Source organism: Apium graveolens, chromosome 4 (genome assembly GCF_009905375.1).
Source record: "Apium graveolens cultivar Ventura chromosome 4, ASM990537v1, whole genome shotgun sequence".
NCBI lineage: Eukaryota > Viridiplantae > Streptophyta > Magnoliopsida > Apiales > Apiaceae > Apium > Apium graveolens.
The window spans coordinates 282,293,118-282,316,272 of record NC_133650.1 but is presented as its reverse complement, the minus strand read 5'-3'; the positions used below and the strand labels follow the sequence as shown (position 1 = coordinate 282,316,272).

The 23,155-nt window shown below is 34.4% G+C and overlaps 1 protein-coding gene across 1 annotated transcript; it reads left to right on the top strand.

Annotated features, from left to right (window-relative positions):
• The first annotated feature begins 3,699 nt into the window (after positions 1-3,699).
• Positions 3,700-4,566, top strand: LOC141719733 (uncharacterized). The gene has a single exon (XM_074522109.1). It carries the CDS (start codon positions 3,700-3,702, stop codon positions 4,564-4,566), a length of 867 nt encoding a protein of 288 aa, XP_074378210.1.
• The last annotated feature ends 18,589 nt before the right edge of the window (positions 4,567-23,155 follow it).

The following is a 23,155-nucleotide window of genomic DNA, read 5'->3' as shown; positions in this document are numbered from 1 at the left end:
TTTTATTTTTATAGAATTATACATATTTTAAATACCCATTATTATGGATTTTTGAATTATTCATATTTTTTGGGAAATTTTGACATAAATTTAATATTTATTTGCTTTTAAAATTATTCCCCAAAATTATTATTTTAATTAAAGGATAAAAACACCCTAAATTGATTTTGGGGTATTAAATTTTTAAAAAATAAAAATAGTTGCAAAAACTTGAAAAAAATTAAATTATTTTATTCATTTTTTATCAAAAATTTAGAATATAAGAAAATTGAAGAACAAGAATTTGGGGGTGAGATTTTGTTCTTGATCCTTATCCAGTGATTCCAGAAGCTACATTGATATGTTGTTGACGCTCTAATATCGAAATTAAAGCTCTCATCGAGCTCTTCGTGTTGATATCAATTTCAACTACAACTCTATCGTGGTGCCATCACATTGTTTTTGTTATTGTCCCAACAATGAACAAACGCTGTAATCTCATGGTAATAAAAAAGTAACGTAATATGTTTTGGGGGATCTTCAGCTTTTTTGGATTTTTTTGAACTTTGCACCCGTCTTCATTACAAATATCACACTTTATCTTCTCCTTATTTTCCTTCTAAAATATCGTGCAATCATTTTTGTAATCATCAGTGTTTTCCTTTAATCATCTTTTGCACATTGTAGTAGTTCTTGGAAAATTTATGATCATCAGGAAGTATTAATCCAATGAGGTGAATCAAGTCATCAAAACCACTATTACTATAGTTATGTATGTTACTCCAACGAAACATCTTCATTACAAACTCAAGTGTTATAAAATATGGAATTATTTATATAAATTAGTTTAGAAGCAACATTTGCCATCTTGTAAAAAATTTATGCCGCTTCATTCGGTTCTTCCTCAAAATCTTTACAATACACAAAATCATGCATATCATCATCATCATCATCATCATGTGTATCATACATACCATTTTCTCTATATTCGATGTTAACTAAACTCATTTTAGCCTTTTCCCTCGACATATTTTCTACCCCATGACAATCCCACTTAGTATACCATTGCATGATACCCTACCTAAACAAATCATGTTTCACGCTACTAGGAACTTTATAGTATTGATTCATACAAGACCATTGTCTTCGGATTTAAGATGTTCTTTAGAAAATTTAATCAAACTATCAACACCAACTTTATATTCTTCCTTATGACTAATCCAACTACGATCCAATGCCGTCTTTAAAGACATATAATTTGATATTACGAAATTATTAATCAAAAAATTAAATTAAATGAATAATTCAACAAAAAAAAGCAATCATATAAAATTGCACTAATTAAAATTCAATGTATTTAACATAAAATTTAAGTAAAAAATTAGTAACGAAAATAAAAAATTTACTTACTTGAAGGTTTAAGAGGATTACATGGATGCAAAATGGACCATATGGAGGAAACAAGGAGAGAATAAGGTGAAATGAGGGTGTTTTTTTGCCACTGGAAAGGTTAGTACAATTCTCGGTTAATTTCAGCAAAAAATAGTCGTTAACTTGTACAGCTAAATACGAATGCATCTCATGATTATGGCAAGGCTAAATACAGAAACACAACGTCATAATGAAAAATAAACCGACTATAATCGTTAATTTGCACGACTAAATATGACTGTCACGCATTGATAAAGTAAGGCTAAAGATGACATAATATCCTCATAAATAAAGTAGATGAATTTTAGTTATTTTTTAAATAGAACGACTCTTCGTTATAAATTTTAAGACAATCGGATTCCGTCAATTGTGCTTGTAAAATTTAGTTTTTGCAAAAAAAATTAGGAAATAAAAATTTAAAAAATAAAAAAATTGCACGCCGCTCAAACTTCTTAAAATAAAGACATCTATACGGTTGAATTACTTATGAAAATATTATAGACACTAACCCTAACATTATCGATACCCTAACCTCTAAATTACAACCCCTAAACTACATCTCATTGAATTTTTTATTCTATTGTGACAATTGAAAAAGTTTTGTTGTAAATTTCTTGAAAACTATTACATGAATGCACTAGGTATTCCTAAAATACGGTTGTGCATTGTAAGCTCTACCAAAATTAAATTTCGTCGATTATGATTGTAGAATTTGTTTTTTGCTAAAATCTTCTCGAAATAAAAGTTTGAAAACTAAAAAATTTTGCACACCGCTCAAACATCTTAAAATAAAGACATCCAACAGTTGGATTACTTAAAAATAGTTTATAAGTTATAGGCCCTAACCGTAACATTGTCAATACCCTAACCCCTAAAGTACAACCCCTACACCACATCTCATTGAACTTTGTTATTATTGTGACAATATTTGTAGTTTTTTTGTGTGTATTTTTTGAAAATATGATATACGTGCAATAGGTATTCCTCAAATAATTTTTCCTGACCGTTTATTTTTATTTAACAACCAAATATTTATAAATACAAGCTTTTCAATACAATCGATTATTATTGAAAGTAGGTTTCAATAAGCTGAAAAATATGGCTCTATATTTCCCTCCTTTTCAATATAAGGTTCAAATACAATCGGAAATTTTCCTACTTCTTTTAAAATATAAATATGACCCGAATCCGTCAAAGTTATTTCTAAAAACATAAAAAATGGCGATCTTTTTCCCGCCCTTTTCGGCTAAATTCAACAGAATCAAAAGGGGCGGTCGTATTTGTCATTATATACGACGGATTTAATACAACGGTTTATAAATATGACCACGTGGTGCTTTATTTGTTTGACATTGTGCAAACTTTTACCCTGTTCACCCTAAATATGAAATACGATTGAATTCCATTAAATTTAGCCGCAGTCATATTAAATCAAAATTAAAAAATTTCTAAGTAAAAATTAAAAATTTTGACATGCCACTTATACTATCAAGATTTTTAAAAATTATTTAAATAAATTGAGTGAGGGGTGCTTGGAACGGGTTATCAACTAGTATTACTAAACAAGGAAGTGTTCTTTCTACTTAAAGTGGCTGCATTAGAAAAATGACAACTATCTTGGTGGAAAGATTTTGTACACTTCTCAATTGAAACCGTTACAATTCTTCCACCCTCGAACATATCGCCTATTGCCTTTACATAGTACATAGGTCATTCATCACTTGATTTCACTTCATTAGCAATCATGTCAAGTACAAGCGGGGCTGGAAAACCAGACATCTCAAGATACAAATTTAAAGTACTTGTTTTTTCACTCTAGATCTAAACTCACATATGTTTTTAAACACTGACTTTTCATTTTATTTTTGTGAAATTATTTGATTAGAGTTTGTGTTCATCTTTTTTGCTGCTAGTATGCCAGGAGAAATAAGCTACTGTGGCCGCCAATTGGAATGGAACAGGAGAATGATAATTATAAACTAAATTCTTTATATTAGAAATATCAAAAGACACATTAATTGTGGTCCATGGAACTCAAAGGATGTAACTGATAGGTTCATGTATGATCTTCTAAATTCTCCTACTATAAGTGGAGAAGGTTGTATTATTTTTAATCATCAGAACACAAATATAATCTAGTAGTAGCAGAGAACAAGTTCCATCAGTAACTATTCAGCATTTGTGTTTGAGATTACTGAAATTATACTAGAATTCTATACACAGCAACACCCCAATACCCTAACAGATTGGTATCAGAGCTAGATACATCAGAGCCATCATCAAATTAAAATGAGCAATTTTGTTTCAGTCCCAAAGCTTACAAAAGACAACTATGGTCACTGGTACATCCGGATAAAAGCATTGCTTGGATCACAGGAGGCATGGGAGATTGTCGAGAAAGGATACGATGAACCAGAGAATAAAGGAGCCTTGAATCAGGCTCAGAAAAACAAACTATTACAAGCACGGAATCAAGATCAGCAAGCCTTATCTATCATACATATGGGCTTAGATGAAGCCATGTTTGAGAAAATCGCATCTGCAGCAAGAGCGAAGGAGGCCTGGGAAATTTTGCAGAACAATTTTAAAGGCGTGGATAAAGTAAAAAAGGTACGATTACAAACCCTACGTGGTGAATTTGAGTCTTTGCATATGAAAGATACGGAATCAGTTCCGGATTACTTCACGAGAGTTTCCTCGGTTGTAAATCAAATGAAGAATTACGGAGAAAAGATTGAAGATGCTCGTGTTAATGAGAAAATATTACGATCATTGAACACAAAGTTGCACCTTGTTGGGATTTCTATTGAAGAGTCAAATGATACAGAAACTATGACCGTTGATCAACTCATGGGATCATTACAAGCATATTCAGAACGTTTATTGCAAAATGAAGAGGTGGACTCTCAAGTACTAAAAACTGATGTCACTGTTGAAGACAAAGAGAAGGTGTTATACACGCAATATTCTAGAGGAACAGGAAGAGGACGTGGACGTACAAATCATAATTTTTCCAGAGGCAGAGGAGGTGGGCCTGGAAGTAGTAGATATGAAGAAAAGGCTCAAACATATCAACCAAACTGGAGCGGACAAGTACGAGGTCGCAGCAGAGGAGGAAGGTTCAATCCTGGAAGAGGTAGCAGATCCGTTGAATGATACAATTGCGGAAAACATGGTCATTTTGCCAAAGACTACTGGTACAACAAGAAGGTTGAGGAACAATCAAATCTGGCCGAAATGGAGGAAAAACAAGATAAAGGTGTTCTACTCATGGCATGCAAAGGTATGATTCCTGAAGATGAAATTATGTGGTATCTTGATAGTGGGGCCAGCAATCATATGTTTGGCCTCAAGCATCTATTTACTAATTTAAAGGAAATAAATTATGGAGTTGTATCATTTGGACATTCATCAAAAATTGAAGTGAAAGGAAAGGGTGAAATTTGCTTCACTAGAAAGGACGGAAAACAAGGAACTATTGAAGATGTTTACTATGTTCCTGACATGAAGAATAATATTCTAACTCTTGGACAGCTGCTTGAAAAGGGATACTCTATTTTTATGGAAAACAAAGTCATGTCCCTGAAGGTCAAATATGGCAGGATAATTGCTAAGGCTGAGATGTCTGAAAACCGGATGTTCAAATTGAATTTGAAAAATATTCAGGAGATGTGTTTGCAAACAAAGTCAGGGGACAAAGCAATTTTATGGCACAAGAGACTTGGACACTTATATTATGGTGGTTTGAAAGAGATGGCGAGTAAAAGAATGGTCAATGGGATGCCAAGCTTGGATTGTACAGGCGATTTTTGTGAAGTGTGTGTGTTGGGCAAGCAAACAAGGAACTCATTCCAGAAAAAGGCAATATATCGAGCCTCAAAGCCTCTCGAGCTAGTGCACACGGACATATGTGGTCCAAATACACCCATGTCATATGGTTCCAGGAGGTACTTTATTACTTTCATCGATGATTATTCTCGAAGAACATGGGTTTATTTCTTAAATGAAAAATCTGAGGCATTGAAAGTTTTCAAGAAATTTAAAGTGCTGGTAGAAAAGAAGGCAGTACTACAAATCATGTCATTGTGTTCAGATAATGGCGGAGAATATACATCAAAAGCATTCACTGAATATTGTGAAGAACATGGAATTAGAAGGTTTTTAACTGCTCCATATTCACCACAACAGAATGGCGTGGCTGAACGCAAGAATCGGACTATCTTAGACATGGTTCGATCAATGTTAAAGTGCAAGGAACTGCCTAAAGAGCTCTAGGCAAAGGCTGTGCAGTGTGCCGTTTTATATTCAAAATCGGTGTCCTCACTCAAACTTGGGAATTAAAACTCCTCAAGAATTGTGGAGTGGAAAAAAGCCTACTGTGTCACATCTTATAGTTTTTGGGAGCCTAGCATATTCACATGTACCGGATCAAAGGACGAACAAATTGGACGATAAGAGCAGGAAGTACATTTTCATTGGATACGACGAGAAAGCAAAAGCATATAGGCTTCTGGACCCGATTTTTATGAAGGTGGTTGTAAGTCGAGATGTGAAAATTCAAGAAGATGATGCATGGAACTGGAATAAAGCACCAGCAGAGGATGATGTTCAAATTTCTAAAATCCCAGTTACAAGTTTTGATACACCTGGAGAAGAAGAATTTGACGAGGATGAGCCCAGAAATCCTAGAACGAGAAGCTTACAAGATATATATGAACATGGTAAGGTACACCTAGTGTGTTTGGTGGCTGATGCAGAAAGCATAGACTTTGGAGAAGCAGTGAAAGACAAGAAATGGAATGTCGCAATGGATGAAGAAATCAAAGCCATCGAAAAGAACAAAACTTGGGAACTTGTTGAACCTCCAGAAGGTTGTAAGCCTATTGATGTTAAATGGGTTTATAAAAAGAAAATGAATGCTCAGGGGGCAGTAGAAAGATATAAAGCACGATTAGTTGCGAAGGGCTACCGACAAAAGGCCGGAATAGACTACGATGAGGTTTTCGACCCTGTTGCCAGAATGGAGACAATACGCCTATTGATCTCTCAAGCAGCTCAATGTAAATGGCCCATTTACCAGATGGATGTAAAATCGACTTTCTTAAATGGAGCACTAGAAGAGGAAGTGTACGTGAGCCAACCACCCGGATATGTAAAGGCAGGTAAAGAAAAGATGGTGTTGAGATTATATAAGTCCTTGTACGGTCTAAAACAGGCACCACGAGCATGGAACACTCGCATTGATGCTTATTTCAAGAAGAACGGGTTTGTGCAGTGTCCTTATGAAACTGCTCTCTATGTCAAAGAAACGCAAGGGAGTTTACTGTTCGTTGCACTTTACGTTGATCTCATTTTTATGGGAAACAATGAGAAAATGATTAAAGAGTTTAAGAAGGAGATGACCCAAGAGTTTGAGATGACTGACTTGGGTCTGATGAGATTTTTTCTTTGCATTGAAGTGAAGCAAGATGAGTCAGGTATATTTATATCTCAAGAAGCATATGCCAATAGTATTTTAAAGAAATTTCGTATGGAACACTGTAATTCAGTTGCAACACCTATAAAATTTGGCACAAAGCTGTCTAAATTTGAGGAAGGAAACGCGGTGGAGACAAACTTATATCAAAGCTTAGTTGGGAGTTTGAGATATCTCACATGTACGAGACCTGATCTATCATATAGTGTTGGAATTTTGAGCAGATTTATGGAACACCTAAAACAAGCTCACTGGAAGGCAATAAAGAGAATTTTGCGATATGTGCAAGGAACAAAATCTCTAGGATTATTTTACTCGAGGACAGAGGATTACAAGCTGCTAGGCTATTCTGATAGTGATTGGTGTGGAGACGAAGATGATCGCAAAAGTACGTCTGGATACATGTTTTTCATGGGAGACACGGTTTTTACATGGTACTCCAAGAAGCAGCCCATTGTTTCTTTGTCAACCTGCGAGGCCGAGTATGTGGCAGCATCTTACTGCGTAAGTCATGCGATATGGTTAAGAAGATTAGTTCGTGAGCTGAAAATTCCACAGCCGATGTCAACTGAAATTAGAATTGATAACAAATCTGCTATTGAGCTTGCCAAAAATCCAGTGCATCACGAAAGGAGCAAACACATTGATGTATGATTTCATTTTATTCGAGAACACGTAAAGGAGAAGAATGTGCAGTTGCGTCATGTTGCTAGTAGAGATCAGATTGCTGATGTTCTCACTAAACCGTTCTCCAAGCCTCTTCTAGATACTTTCAAAATGTTGATGGGCATGAAGGATCAAAAGGAATTAGTTTAAGGAGGGAATGTGTTAATTATAAACTAAATTCTTTATATTAGAAATATCAAAAGACACATTAATTGTGGTCCATGGAACTCAAATGATGTAACTGATAGGTTCATGTATGATCTTCTAAATTCTCCTTCTATAAGTGGAGAAGGTTGTATTATTTTTAATCATCAGAACACAAATATAATCTAGTAGTAGCAGAGAACAAGTTCCAGCAGTAACTGTTCAGCCTTTGTGTTTGAAATTACTGAAATTATACTAGAATTCTATACACAGCAACACCCCAATACCCTAACACAGAATGATGGGCAGCAGCTAAAATTTAGAAAGTGCTCTTACTATGATTAATTGAATATTTTATCAAATGTGGTGCATACTTAATTAGGGATAGACATCCTCATCACATCCCAATTTGAGATCAGGGAAAATTACCATCACATCCAGCTGACAGAACTATAATTAATAGGGCAGGATCACCCTCTAGTCAAGACTAAAAATTCTTACCTCCACTTTTTACTATCATCAATACCATATCATGTGTGTTCCAGATTACTGTTGCAAACAACAATGCCAGTTTTTATTTGTATAAACAATATTTTAAATATAAATATTAAATATAATATTAGAAATTAATAAATTTTATTTGTAGTATGAAACATTTCAATTTTTTATTCACTTCATGGTTTAAAAATTATTAGAATATTTGAAATTGAGTTTATATATATTAATATTGGCTCCTTCAAGGAAGGTCATGAAGTGGAAATTCCGGATATAGTAATTATTAAAAAAGAGGTAATTAAAAAAGTTCTATAAGAGGAATTGGTGTCAATTAAAGTAAGCAAGGGTATGGGATAGAGGGATATATAGTGTTCCTTGTTCCATTATAGAACTTGTAGTTTGTTTTCTTAGTGCAGATTTTTTGTGTTAGTGGGGTCTCCTGTTGTTCTCACTTCATAATATACCCTTAATATACAAGTAAGGTGCCCCACATTAAAAAAAAATTCAAGTTAATTTTATATAAAATTGACTTATAATATTTCTTTTTAATACTAATATGACTTATAAATCTAATTATAGTTCTAATTATGTACTTATTATATAAATCTAACATATTATGTTTTACTAATACGATTATTATACTAGCAAATAAAAATTAAAGTAAAAACAAAGTTTACAGAGAGAGTAGAAATAAATTCTTTTTGTTGAGATTTAATTATATAAAAGTTTGAAAATAGTTATTTAATTTTTTAGTGAGTACCAATATTTGGTATTTTTGTGTTCTAATATAACAAGGTTATGCTTATTAGTATATATTATTGATAACCTGTACCAATCATATTAAAAATATTCGATTAATATTGGTAGTGCCAAACATCGATCTAAATTAATATTATTTAATATTAAATATTAAATACCTACTTTGATAATTTGTTACTTTTGTGCACTAATAAAATATGGTTGATTTTGCTTATTAAAAAAAGTATAGATTGGAGTAGAATAAGTGATTGGTTTGATAATTAACATGTAAGTTTGTTGCAAGTACTCTTTGTTGACACATGTAATTGTGTGCATTTACACGCGCAAGCAGTGTGAGCAAGGATGATATCTTAAAACAAAAAATCAGCGAGGACTCTTGTATGGAATCTAGATATCATCAGAAATTAGAAACTGTAAAATCAGAAGAAAAGCTCCCGGATGAGAATGATCACATGCTAACATTATCTTCAGATTACATGGTAGTGGCCTCTCAAATTCTGGCACAAAAACCAGTTGAACACCTAGAGCCACTAGACAAGCTGATGAATGTGGACGAGGTTCTCACAGCAATGGCTGAGCAAGAGTCGTGGAAGCAGTTCGAATCAGAAGCATTTGCAAAATCTAAGTGAAAGACTATGTATTATTTTTAATGTAATGATATGTCTGAGTGGTTTAGTACCAGTAGTAAGTACCTTTAGTAATTTTAGTTCTGTGGAAAAGCCTCTTGCAGTTTAGCTTGGTTGTGGTCTGTGGAAGCAAATCTTATCATGTACTATATGGTCTTGTTAATACCAATCTATCGGCCAAAAATTAGTAAGGAGATTTTAATTATTTTAATTACTAAATTTTGAAGTTGCAATTGTGTTGATTGTAATTTATTTTGGTTGCAACTATGGTTGCAAAATTACGAAATATATTTTTACAAATATATTTCAAAAATGGTATTCTTGTAAATTATATAAAAGATATTGATTTTCGACACTGCCCTCGAGTGATTGTATGATGGAGTTTAAGTAGTTTTATGTAAATTATATAAAAGATATTGTTGTTCTTATAGTTTATAATAAGATACTTCCTAGATTTCATATTAGATTCCACCTTAAAAAAATCACACAGTTTAAGGAAATTTAAATGTTGATAAATTAATTTCATTAATTGACCATAATATGTGGAATGAGACTTATCTATAAAATATGAATAAGAGATTTGAGAAATACAGTTGATTTTGGAAGTATAAATTCTGAATAATTAAATTGAAATATATTCTTTTTTTTAAGTTGACATGTAATTTTAAAAGGAGGAAGTATTAGATAAACAACTATTGTACTTTCCATTGGGATACATGAAAATTCATGTACGCATAGTAGTGTATATATCTAGATTTCATCTAGCACAAGAGATTGATGAAAGTAAAGGGCTGCAATTTAACAATATAGAAGAGAATCATTTTCTGGATATCCTTTGGTTTTCAAAATTTCATTCGTGACAAATACAACTTGGTATATGAATCGGGTAAAATTTCAATTTCACGTTCAAATTTCTAGTGTCTTTCTTTTACTCACAATTTGCACATCGATTTTTTCATGGACAATGGATTTGGGATCAAGTGCAGAGCACAAACTACAAATATTGGTTAAGCAATTTTGGGAAGAGGATACAAACGTCTACAAAGTATTTTCCATCCAGTATTCATCAAGGCACATCACCGTGAACTGATCAATTTTACATTCACATGGCACTGTAAATTGTGCGAGATTTGAACTTATTCATCATTACTCATTTCAAAGTGAATTTTAGGTAAGTACTATGTTAATAATACCATGAACTAAGTTTTGTTTGGAATATTTTCAATTTAGGTGATCTTATTTTGGTTTGTTTCAAATTAGTATTGATTTTTACATATACGTCGTATTGCTCATTTCACTTTTTACGTATCTTTACACGGACACACAATCCGAGAGTCTTTTGGGAAACAACCTCTTTATTCTTTCTGAATGAGGAGAATGATGCGTACATCTTACCTTCCCAAGACCCTATATTAAGCGGGATATATTGGATATGTTTGGTTTGATAAATATTATACTTTCAGAAAAAGGCTTGATGAATTACTTTATTAAAAAATTGGACCAGAAAAGTTTGGAGAACCAGGAAGTCGCCCTCCCTGCCATCCTCCATAACCGATATACGTTTCAGTACCCTTGCAAATCTCAATGCTTCCATCCATCAGTCCCTAGCTCATCATTATTTCCCGTTTGATTCATTGTTTCACGTTTGAATCAACTCTATTATTATGTGCTCAAGAACAACAACATACCGTTCTTACCCATTTTTAAATTTTAATTAGAATATTTTTGAATTTTTTTATGACCGTAGATAGAGCTCTGCTATCAAATGTGGTTGAGAAAGCTGGCTCAGTGGTTACCTTTGGAGATAACATCAAATGTTTAACTGAGGGATATGGCTGTTTGCTAGCTGGAAATGTTATAATTGAAAATGTGTATGTTGTGCAAGGACTTGAACACAATCTGCTTAGCATTAGTCAGTTCTGTGACAACGGCTACAATGTTTTATTCGACAAGCTGAAGTGTTAGATTCTGCACAAGAAAAGTGAAAAACCCTCCTTGATGGGAATCCAGAAAGGAAATTTGTTCGTAGCTGACATGAACTCTGGAAGCAATCCTGAAGTCAATTGTTTCTATGCAAAGGCATTGTCAGATGAGAGTTGGCTATGGCACAAGAGACTTTCTCATCTCAATTTCAAAATAATGAATTCTCTTGTCAAAAGAGAATTGGTCAGAGGTCTGCCTCAGCTGGAATTCTCCCCAGAAGGACTATGCGAGGCTTGCCAGAAAGGAAAGTCAAAGAAAGCAAGTCACGGAGGCACTGACACATCCTCCATAACTGGTGTTCTGCAATTATTGCACATGGATTTATTTGGACCAGTTAATGTCCTTTTGATGTCAAAGAAGTGTTACTGTCTTGTGATAGTTGATGACTATTCCGAGTATACGTGGGTTTTATTCCTTCACTCTAAGGATGAAACACCACAAGTTGTGATTGATCATATCAAGTTGATCGAGTTAGATTCTAATGTTCCTGTTAGAGCAATAAGGTCAGATAATGGAACAGAATTTAAGAATTCACTTCTCAATGGATTATGTACAAACAAAGGGATTACCAGACAATTTTCATCTCCTAGAACCCCTCAGCAAAATGGAGTGGTAGAAAGGAAGAATCGTACATTGATTGAAGCTGCAAGAACGATGTTAAGTGAATCAGGTCTTCCAATGTACTTTTGGGCTGAAGCAGTCAATACTGCATGTTATACTCATAATCGAACTCTAATCAACAAAGACTTCATGAAAACTCCTTATGAGATTTTGAATGAACATAAACCTTCTATCAAATACTTTCATGTATTTGGTGCCAGATGCTTCGTGCTCAAGGATGGAGATGATCGTCGTGGTAAATTCGAGGCAAAGGCATATGAGGGTATTTTTGTTGGATATGGAAGAAGATCATACAGAGTGTATATCATTGATCAACACAAAGTAACTGAAAGTGTCAATGTTATATTTGATGACACTAAACTCCCTAGTATCCAAACTGAAGATCCGTCTGAGAAACTGAAGTTTGATGATATGTCAGATTCAAAATCAGAACATGGTCAAGAACCTGAGGTTGTTGCTGGTGAAGAACCTGTTAATCATGATGATACTCAAGGTAATGGTGATGGAAACTTTGGCAACAATGGAGATACCACTGCTACTGACGGAGAATCTTCAAGTCAACATGGCAATAACTCAGGGGAAGATGCTGAAGGATCAACTAGTAGGACATAACATCCCAATGAATTTCAAGGCGAATCATCAAAATCAAATCTTCTAAGACAGACTGTCTGGAATAAAGCTCATCCTTTTGAGTTGATTATTGGTGATCCAGATGTTGGAGTAAGAACTAGACGTGCTACTCAAAATGAGTGTCTGTTCTCAGGATTTCTTTCTAAGATGGAACCTAAGAAGATTGAGAAAGCACTGACTGATCCAGATTGGGTGATTGTTATGCAAGATGAACTCAATCAGTTTGAACATCAACAAGTCTGGAAACTGGTACCTAGACCTACACACAAGAAAGCTGTTGGTACTAGGTGGGTATTCAGGAATAAACTAGATGAAGATGGTGTGGTTACAAGAAACAAAGCAAGACTGGTAGCTAAAGGGTATTCTCAAGCTGAAGGCATTGATTATGATGAAACCTATGCTCCAGTAGCTAGACTAGAGGCCATCAGGATATTTCTGGCATTTGTAGCATTCTCTAACTTTAAAGTTTATCAAATGGATGTCAAGAGTGCCTTTCTGAATGGAAAGCTGGATGAAGAGGTATATGTAGAGCAACCTCCTGGTTTTGAAGATCCAGATCATTTGGATTTTGTCTACTTTCTTTTCAAGGCTATCTATGGACTCAAACAGTCTCCGAGAAAATGGTATGACACTCTCTCTAAATTTTTTATTGAAAATAGATTTATTAGAGGTGTCATAGACAAAACTCTCTTTTCTAAAAAGCATAAGAATGATACTATATTAGTCCAAGTCTATGTGGATGATATAATATTTGGGTCTACTAATGATAATCTCTGTAAGAGATTTGCTAAGTTAATGCACATCAAATTTGAAATGAGCATGATGGGAGAGCTGAAGTTCTTTCTTGGACTACAAGTAAATCAAAGGTTAGATGGAACTTTTATTTGTCAATCCAAGTATCTCAAGGAACTCCTCAAAAAGTACAATCTAGAGGATTCTGCATCAGCAAGGACTCCGTCAACTACAGCTGTCAAGCTTGGACCATGTGAAAACTCCATTAAGGTAGATGTCACAAGCTACAGAGGTATGATTAGCTCATTACTCTATCTTACTGCAAGTAGACAAGATATTATGTATGCTACATGCTTATGTGCAAGGTTCCAAGCGGATCCTAGAGATATTCATCTCGTTGCTGTTAAACGAATCTTAAGATATCTTAAGGGAACACCAAATCTAGGTATTTCGTACCCTAAAGAATCTGGTTTTAACCTTGTTGGATATACAGATTCAGATTACGCAGGAAGTATTGTTGATAGGAAAAGCACCTCAGGGAGTTGTCAATTCCAAGTAGCATACTAGTCTCATGGTACAGCAAGAAACAGCAAACAGTTTCAAATTTAACGGCCGAGGCTGAATATATTGATGCCGGAAGCTACTGTGTTCAGATCTTGTGGATTAGGAATCAGCTACGGGACTATGGCTCTGTATTGAACAAAATACCTATTCTATGTGACAATACAAGTGCAATAGCCATCACCAACAACCCTGTGCAGCATACAAGGACCAAGCACATTGACATCAGGTATCATTTTATTAGAGAGCACGTCATGAATGGTACTGTTGAACTATTTTTTGTTCCAACAGAAGAACAAATAGCAGATATTCTCACTAAACCTCTTGATGAATCCACATTTTCCAAATTAGTTGGTAAATTGGGTATGTTGAATAGTTTTAGTAATTAAACTTGTGAATATCTGAATTCTGTTCTTGAGTGAATTTACAAATGAATTTTTCATAAATGAAAAATTCATTTGCAAATTTATTTTATTATTTTCCATAATTTCTTGCTTATTTCTATGTAATTTTTATTATCTTATCTTATTTATTTACTCAACTTGTTAATTTTAATGTCTCAGAATATTTTATTTTCTGTAAAAATATTTTTCTATGAATTTTATTTGCTAAAATTCAAAAGAAATCTATTTTTGGACTGAAAATATAATTATCTCTGAAATATTTTAATTGTGTAAATATTTTTTGCCATATCTATATTAGTATTTATTGTAGTTTTCTGTAATTTTATATATATATATGTTCTGTTTTTGTTAAAAAAAACTGTTTGTATTTTTTTTTGTTAAAAACTGTTAATATTTGGTTTATAATATTTATATACATTTGTTTGTTTTAATTTGATACTTGAATGACAATCGGCAGGACAATTGAAATTGTCTTGCTGAAAGTCATTTCAGTATATTTATATAAATATGTAATTTATTTTATACTAGAATGACAATCGGAAAGACAATTGAAATTGTCTTGCTGAAAGTCATTTGGTATGACTGGCAAGACAATTGGTATGACTATTGATTGTCATGTCAGTAATAAAATTAATATCAGATATTTTTTGTTTTATTTAGTACTGGTATGACAATCGGTATGACTATCAGATTGTCATACCAGTTATATTGTTACAATATTTTTTTTGTTTTGTTTGTTTGTTTTGTTTTCTCAATTTGCCTTGTATGACTATCGGTATGACAATCGGTAAGACTATCCCGAATTGTCATACCAGTTGTCTACTTAATGTTTTTTCTGTTTTGTTTTCTAATTCACTCAGTACTCTTTCAAATTCCATCAGTTTTTTTTTCTCTCTCATTTTTTTTTCTCTCTCTCTATTCGATCAAACTCAATCAGCCTCCATTGTCTTCCCTGCTCGAGTTTTTACTCAGCATACAAAAATCATCACTCCTGTGATATATATATACACGTATATACATACAGAAGTGCTGTCGATTTTTTTGTTAAAAAAATCAGTTTGTGTTTGTTTGATTTTGGGTAATTCTATTTAATTTTGTTTGGTGTCTTGTGCATTTTTCAAATCTGCTTTTCTTAATATTACTCTTAAAATTCTGAAAGTGTGTGTCTTATTATTATTTTTAAAATGGCTCTCAATTTCCAAATTGTTTCGCATAATCTTGTTGTTTATTTTAATCTAGATAAATGTGATGTAGAAAAATTTAAGCTGTGGATTAGATTTTTAAATGACCATTCGATTGTTAGCTCTGCTATTAAATCAAATGTGATTTTAAATGTTGATCTGCTCAGACTGATTTGCACAACCTCTACTGTGGCCGATGATTTTAAATCTTTTTCATTCACCGTGGCCAACACACAATATGTAGTTGATGAAATAGTCGTCAATCGAGCGTTAAATTTTCCTACGGGCAATTTCTGTCATTTGCCCTCTGAAAATGATATTTCAAACTTTTTCCATGCTATTCACTATCAGGGGGTGATTAATTTAACCAAGTTGTCTAAATCCAATTTGGTTTCTGAATGGGACATTTTCTTCGATCTTCTTTCTAAAGTGTTTGCCAACTGCACTAAATCCAACTTTCACAACATCACTTCCATTCTGCAGTATAATGGTCTTGCGGTTATTTTCAATCAAAGGATCAATTTTGGCAAACTACTTTTACCCATTCTTTTGAGACGTCTCACTACTGCTTTACGTGATCATTCTACAAATCGTAGGGTCTCGTGCTACTATGCTCGTTTTCTCATGCTCATAGCAGAACATATTCTCTCACCTGAGCATAAAGCCCTTTTTGCTAACTCCTCAGTAACCGAACCCCCTCCAGTAAGCAACAAGATTTACACCCGCCAAGACACAACTTTCAAATTCATGCAAGTTCCAGTACTTGTATCTGCTTTCATGGCCACTTACATTCCTTTACCTATCTTCAATCTTCCCGGTTATGAACAACAAGCTCAACCTCCAGTGGTTCAAACCACCCAGGCTCAAACATCAGATGTTCTTCCTCTGTAGGTAATAATTCCTCAAAATCAACCTATTCCTACTTCTGTTGAAAGAACCACAGTGGTTGATATGACTGACCATGAAGTTGTAGAACCACAGCTTCAATCCCAGGTCATAGAGCCAAACACAGAGTCACAACCTATCTCAACCTCTCCCCCACTGTCTAAAATGTTGCGTAGAAGGTTAGTAGGAAGTAGTATGTTAGTGGATATGAATGAACCCTCAGCTCTGCCTCCACCCAAGAAAAGAAGAACATTTACTGAGGCATCTAAAAGCCGATCCTTGTCCTCCAAACAGGACATAGACTTTGAAATGGCCACTGAACAGTTACTAGAAACATTCTCTCAACAAGATGAATCTATTGAAATTCGCCATAGGGCCATGACATCCTGTACTGCGTCAAGCACAATTCCATTACTCACAATGGAAGCATACAGACCAGTAGATGATACTCAGGACACGGAGCGAGGAGTACACATTGAGTCGGTTACAGTGCCTACCATAGTTATGGCAGAAGAGCAGTCACATGCTTCTGAGGGAAAATCTGACTCTCAGCCACCTTTAATAGAGTCATTTTCTCCCCTCCCAGATCTAACACCTCTGGCTCCCTCACGGGATTCTCCACTCGCAGATTTATCTGGAGAAAGTGGAGGGCAACTCGGTCAATCTATCCCTGAAGCAATTCAGACATCTATTTCACATGAAAAGATAAGTTTGACTGAGGATCGGGACTCGCAGATTCCCATTACACCACCACTGACCTCTCTTGAAGAGGCTAGGGTGATTTTAAATGCAGGTACAGAAGATCAGCATCAGGAAGACTCCTCACGAGCAATTATATTGAGAGATACACATGCACGTGAGTTGAGTGAATTAAACATGAGAGATATTCAGGTGAGCGCACACACAGACACAAACACTGAAAATCTGTTAGCTCAAATTGCTGATCTCAAGGAACAACTTGAAAAAAGTCAGGCTGAAGCTAAATCATTCAAAGCACAAGTGGTTGAACGGTCTTCTTCTTCCACCTCTGTCAATAATCAGCTGGCTCTCATCAGGACTGAAATATCATATTTGAAGACATATGTTGTACCAAAGCTTAACTCAATCCAGGCATCTCCAACGTTATCAGCTGACGACATTTCAAACTTCTGCTCTCTACACACAAGAATGACTTCTCTTGAAGACTTGGTTGAAATGAATCATTCACTAGATTCTTCCAGATTTCTGAAGATAGAGACGGGCATAGAACATCGGAATGAAGGGATGAAGCACCTGTACTACATGATCAAAAATTCTCACTGCCCTAATGAAGAACAAAGGACTTTCTTTGATGGGCCGTCTGGTGGAGGCTCAGGCTCGGGTGGAGATGGAGGTCATGGAGGATCTAAGGAAAGTCTGTAGAGGATTCCTCAACTAAGGTGGAGAAAAAAGGGAGAAGTGAAAAGGGAAAAGAAAAAGATTCGTCTGCTGGAGGCACAGGGAAGCCTGATGATATCTACTATAGTGGAGAACATGATGAATTTGATATTTGTGACATTCCCACTGAACCAGTCTTGGAAGATAAAGATGGTTTCTTTGAAGCTGAGGAGGAAAGTGATTTTGGAGAATGGGAAGAGGAAGCTCCAGTGGATCCTCTGTTTGAGAAGGAGTTTCAGCAACAACAGTCATAATTGAAAAGAAAAGAAGCTGAACTCAAAAAGGTATCCCAGATCATTGACATGAGGAAAGACATCCAAAGAACAGAAGCTCTTCAAAAGCAACGTCTTCATGACATTAAAGCTCAAGAAAGGAGAAGAGATGTCAGACTGAAGATTGGTGAAAGATGGGATGAAGCTAGGAGAGTACTTGATATGCCTCAGCTGAGCATAAACAATGATAGACAATTTCTATATCTTCTGGACAAGCTGGAGATCTCTAATCCAAACAATGACATGTACATGAATGCTATAAAGACTGAAGTCTCAAGCTGCCTTTGACAGATCCCTAAATGAGATGAGCATATTTGTATATTGTCAGAGCGAAGGATCTTTCAAGGTGTCACTTCATCTGTTTGAGAATCGTTCTTTGTCAGAGATTTGGGTTCTTCTCAACCAAGTCAAAAGAAGCTCAGAATTGAATGAAGTTCTTCGAGAAAGGCTCAAAGAGTTTGCCAGCAGGGCTAGTCCTCAAGTGGTCAACAATCCTCATCAGGTAAGATTCTTTAAGTCTGACTGTCTTCAAATCTGCCAGCTCGATTCACAATCTCTTAAATACTACTCAGCTAAGCATCTGGTGTGGATGGAACATCACTTAAGAACTGCTGGATATTCATCCATGTTGAAAACTCAAGCAGCTGATCTGATTCAAGCTTATTGTGAAAAGAATATTAAAAGGTACAATCAACTCAAGAATAAGCTAAAGACAGTTGGAGTTCAACCAGTTAGACCAGACAGCTTCACTTCAGAAAAGGATCGTGTCTTTGACAAGGAGTTGCTTCAAGATTTGGAAGAAGGTGAAGTCGGAAGAGAAGACAACTGAATTCAATTAGCTCAAAACTCAATGTAATATGATTAGAGATTTATGAATCAAGATAGACTAATGTAGTTATATGTTCAGGCTAGAGGAACATCTATCTTGTATTCACTTGTAAATTTCTTCTGGATTCTGGAAAATGTTAAATATAATCCAGAACTTTTCTGCTATTTACTTTGCATTACTGTTTATATCTTTTTCTTATTTGTCAGTTGAGTTATCCTCTAGGTATTTGTTGTTATTGTCTAACAAACAAATAGGGGGAGATTGAAAGGCATATGTCATAGCCTATTTGTTTATTTGAGGATTTAAATCAATTCAAATAAGGATGTAACAAGTAAATAGTGGTTCTATCGTCAGAGAGATCTCTCGGAGTAACATATGCCAAAGGATTAAGTAACATTGTTCTTCTATAGACTTGATGACTTAATTCACTGGAAGAAGCTCAAGAAATTGATCAAGCCTCAGTGATATAAATCAAGATTGTGGATTTAATCAAGTGACAGAGATCTCGTCAGGGTATCAATTAATTACAAGGATTTAGTCTGAAGAAAATCAAGAGTATCAAGGTCAAGGCATGAAGAAACGTCACGGAAGTTAGTCACTCATGAACCAGACAGTACATCGAGTGTCAACATTGAAGTGGTGGAATTGATTCATAATTGACAGTGATTTTCAGAAGATTTTCAGAAGAATGGTTGCTGCTCAAGATTAGTATTAATTCTCTATTAATTAATTAAGTCATATAAATTAATTACGAGAATAAATTCAATCTGCAAAGATTAATTTATTGATTAATTAAATTAATTGATTAATTAATTCAGAATTATTATTTGATTAAAATCTGTTTTAATCCAGCAAGACTATCTTCTGTATTAGCAAGATAATCGGTATGACAATCAATAGTCATACCGAAAGTCATGCTAGTGCATTTAGATTGTCTTGCCGAAAGTCCTATCAGTTTAATTGATAGTCCTACCGAAAGTCTTACCAGTTCAAAGGATTGTCATGCTGAGCTAAATGGATTGTCTTGCCAGTTAAAAATCACAGGATTCTTTATTTAAAAACACAACAGCTGTTTTTCAAGAGAAGCAGAGCATTGAATATCATACAGAAGAACACAGAACAAAAAGAAAACCTGCAGAGAACTTATTGCAAATTCACAGATCATTTATTTCTAGTATTTATTGTTAAATCCAATCAACTAGAAATACCTTTCTTGTTCTTGTGTAACTATCTAGCGGATCGAAATCCCTAGAACTTAATCTCAAATCGCTTTTAGCATTTGATCTTTTTATTGCAAAAATAGAAAAAGTTCATGTCGAATTTATTCTAGATTTGTGATAATTGATTTGAGATTAATCCCTTGTAAACGATACCGTTGTTGTAACACCTTTCAAGTTTAATAATAATTTTATTTAACTTGAATTTTGTTTCACTTTTTTATTCCGCATTTTATTCAATTAAACGGTATTGTTTGTATTCAACCCCCCTTCTACAAACATATTGAGACCTAACACTTGGTTTTGGTGTTTAATGAATTGAATGACTAAGTAAAGGTTTAAAACAAGTTGGGAATGTAATTTAAGACTTTGCATGACAAAGATTGATCCTTGCATGTATGATTATTGAAAAACCCGAATGGGTCTTATGCTTAAAAAGAGAATTAAGTTGATTTTTGCTAAATATCTTAGTGGCTAGAGAGAACTTGATTGCATGGTAATGATTGGATGGTGTTTGTGTTCAAATTTTGATAATTAAAAGAAGGTGTTGATTTTCGATCCTATTGTGATTATGATTCAGATTTTTGATTAAAAAAGATGAAGTTTAATTGCGTAAATGACCCTTGTGATTTATATTATTTCTGTTTGATTATATGAGATTGAAAATGAGTATACGTGGTTGTGTTTTATGTGTATGGCCGAATGGTATATAAGAAGAAAAGCGACTGATTTGATTCCAATACCTTGCTAAGTGATTGCATGTGAAATCCTAGGAGTTATGTGATTCATTTATGTGATTGGTTGTGTTATGGTTCAAATTAAGGAATAAAATGACAAGGTAATTAAATGGTTTGTTATTAAAGAACTATAAGTGACAGTTATGGTCACAAAAAGGTTTAGTTTTGAATAAATCATGTACTCGTAAGAGTTATATTAGTGTGATTTGAGAAATAGTTAAGGTTAAGCAAGTACGCGTCGATTGTTGAGTATATAAAGATATAGAGGTTATGAGAAAGGAATGTGTTATATGCTATGTGCTTATGTGTATTGAGTGATCGTTCCGGGAACGAGAGTTGAGAAATTGATTAAGGTTTTGGTTTTTATTGTAGGTTCGGAACGTGAGGGCATTCAGGCTAGGAAAGGAAATGGTATACTAGGTGGCAGTAGTTCAACCTTCAGGAAAGCAAATTCAAGCAAGTAACTCTCATTTCTTGTGAAAATGATTATAGAGAGGTTGATGTTCATACCATGAAGAGTATGGAGTGTTAATTAATGAACCTTGTTAATGACTTGAGATATCCTGTTTTGATTCTGATATACTGTTATTGATAATCTTACTGATTCAACCCTTTTGTAGCCTGTTCTTTCTGTTCAAGTTATTTATTAAGCCATGAATTGTATTGAACCTTATAATTATCCTTGTGCACCCTATTTAATGATACCTTATTTCCTGATCACCCTATTGATCCCCAAACAGATGTTGATCCTTCTAACTTAAGTACCTTGTTATCCTTGAAACAGAATCCTTAAGAATTGTTCCTTGCTTATCCTTGAATCACTCCTTGAACTTTGTTTTTCTTAAAATTTGACTTAAGAATGAGTTTCGACTTGGAAGAGTTTGAATGATTTCATACTCTTGGTAATGATAAAATGAATTTTAGAAAACCTATTTGTTTTTCCAACACAAGGTTTTCCTAACGAATTCTTGATGGATTGTATTGGGACGTAAGAGGCAAGTTGGACTAGTCCAGTCATGGTAAGAGGCTAGCGGGGCTAGTCCAGCTTAAATAGCGGGGCTTTTTAAAAGGGAACTGAAACATTCTGTTCAGTAAATTGATTCTTGAAAATGAAAATGGTTAATATTATTTTGAAAAGAGTTGATTATGTTAATGTGAAGCTTAAAGCTCGAGAACCCTGATTCTTAAATCTGTTGATCATATGATTGATTCCATATAATGAAATATTATTGCTTTCCTCTTTTTGAAAGATCTATTCTGATCCTTTAATGATTTGTGATGAATGTCGGCTTTCGTCCTACGTTGATCCTTGTTCCTTAAAAGCTCCAAATTGTTCCTTCAAAACCTTTCCTTAACCCAAAAGCTGGAAATTTGCCACCTAGAACAAATAAAGTAGAATGCCCTGAGTTTGGTAAAGTATATTGTGGATTTGATATCGTAGAACTGCTTTATAGTTACTTGCTGAGTTTTATACTCATATATTTTGGTTTATTCCAACCATGGAAGTTAAGCAAGAAGATGGCCAGGCTTAGGCGCATTGCTCGTAAGAGCGTACCTGGTGGGCCCTATCGTGTTGAGGGCTTCCGGTTGCCAGAGCGGGTAGTGGTATTTTTTTGAGTGAGCACGCGCCTAGAAGGAAATCTGTAAAGATACAATGGGTTATCTATCGGTTCCACGCCGGAATCAATATTGTTTATCTAATAATATTTTGGGGTTGTAAGTTATATTTTTTGATTGGTAGTTGTAATCTTGTCTCATACTTTATCCTGTTGATCCTGTTAGTAGTTAATCGGGATTTATGTTTATTTAATTATTAGATGTGTAAGTCATATGTCATAGCCTATTTGTATATTCGAGGATTCAACTCAACTCAAATAAGAATGTAATAAGTAAATAGTGGATCGACCGTCAGAGAGATCTCGCAAAGTAATATCTGTCAAAGGATTCAGAAACAAGGTTCATCTACAGACTTGAGGAGGTAATTCACTGGAAGAAGTTCAAGAAGTTGATCATGCCTCAGTGATATAAATCAAGATCGTGGATTTAATCAAGTGACAGAGATCTCGTCAGAGTATCATTAATTACAAGGATTTAATCTGAAGAAAATCAAA